General features: G+C 46.2%; 1 protein-coding gene across 2 annotated transcripts in view; it reads right to left on the reverse strand.

Annotated features, from left to right (window-relative positions):
- The window catches only part of KCNIP1 (Kv channel interacting protein 1), a 248,202-nt gene that overhangs the window by 18,572 nt on the left and 228,351 nt on the right, over positions 1-1,279 (reverse strand). For both annotated transcript variants that reach the window (XM_008576054.1, XM_008576055.1), the window contains one exon: positions 33-102. In XM_008576054.1, coding sequence (XP_008574276.1) covers positions 33-102 — 70 coding nt within the window. The remainder of the gene's footprint in view (positions 1-32; positions 103-1,279) is intronic.

A 1,279-nucleotide genomic window follows, 5' to 3' on the forward strand; every position in this document is an offset into this window, starting at 1 on the left:
CCTGAGCAAGATCTTTTTAAAGGTAGACTCACCTCCATGAGGGAAAAACTGAGCGTAGATCTGCTTGAATGTTTCTTCATTGACCACACCACTGGGACACTCCTATGGGAAGGGGTGAGAGTCAGCAGGAGGTGTCTGTGGGCAGCACCTGGAAGAGTAGACTGGACCCATCCCTGGGGTCTAGGGTTCCTCATGATGCTTGGTGGGCAGGGACTGGGCATGAACCTGTGCACTTTTGTGTCTCCAAACTGAGTGTCTGGGAGGTAGCCACACCTCAGGACTGAAGCTGCTTTGTGAAATGATGAGACGTCATCAGTTAATGGGCACTGTGAGGTGGAAAGTTTGGTCTTTGGGATGAGGAAGATCTGGGTTTGGATCCCGGCTTAACCACCTTTAAGCTTCATGACTTTGCTCAAGTCAATCTTTGATCCTCAATATTCTTATCTGCAAAATAGGGCTAACAGTACCTTCCCAACATGGCTATCATGAGCTTTAATATATGAACCTACATTACGTGGTGCTGAGTCCATGGTAGATGCCAAGCAATGTCTGTTTCTTCTCCTTTCTTGATGCTATTCCCTCTCAGCCCAGTGCCCATCTGGGCATCCTTCCCTCTGGGCCCTGCTCTAACCTAGCTGCCTGCTGCTAATGCTGCCTCTTCAAGATTGGCATCCTAATGGTAGGAGACCTGGGACATGACATGCAGTCAGGGCTATTGTAGAAGGCACACATCCCAGTGCTTGTCAGATAACTTCCAGAAAGTGTTTGAATCCCTATTGGTCAGCACCTTGGAGAACACTGAGATTGTGGTCAGTTTGGAATTGACCAAGCTCTACCTGCAGATGCAGCTGGAAGGAGGGTGACCAGGATCACTTGCTTCTACCCCACCTCACTCTACCGCAGGACTTGGGAATAAGATTGCACTCTGGGAGTTAAACTTAAAAAAAAAAANAAAAAAAAAAATCAATATTCAGGATTGCATCTGACAGCTCTTAAGCTGGCCTGAGAAGACAGGAATGTGTTAATATAGAGGAAGCAACCAATTCCCTGTCCTCCCTGATTTCATCTTTCAATTTCAATGAATTCCCTGATTTAATGAATTCCCCGATTTCATCTTTGATTATATTTGGGCTTCCCAAGTGGCTCATAGGGAGAGAAGATCTCAGCAAGAGGAGAGGAGTGTCTGGTCCTACTATCAGTTCTATTTCTTATGGTAAATTAGTCACATTTAGGCTTATACATCAGGTCTCTGTGAGCCTTGTTAGGCCAGAAGCCCTAA

This window comes from Galeopterus variegatus, unplaced genomic scaffold, assembly GCF_000696425.1.
Source record: "Galeopterus variegatus unplaced genomic scaffold, G_variegatus-3.0.2 Scaffold1281, whole genome shotgun sequence".
Classification (NCBI taxonomy): Eukaryota; Metazoa; Chordata; class Mammalia; order Dermoptera; family Cynocephalidae; genus Galeopterus; species Galeopterus variegatus.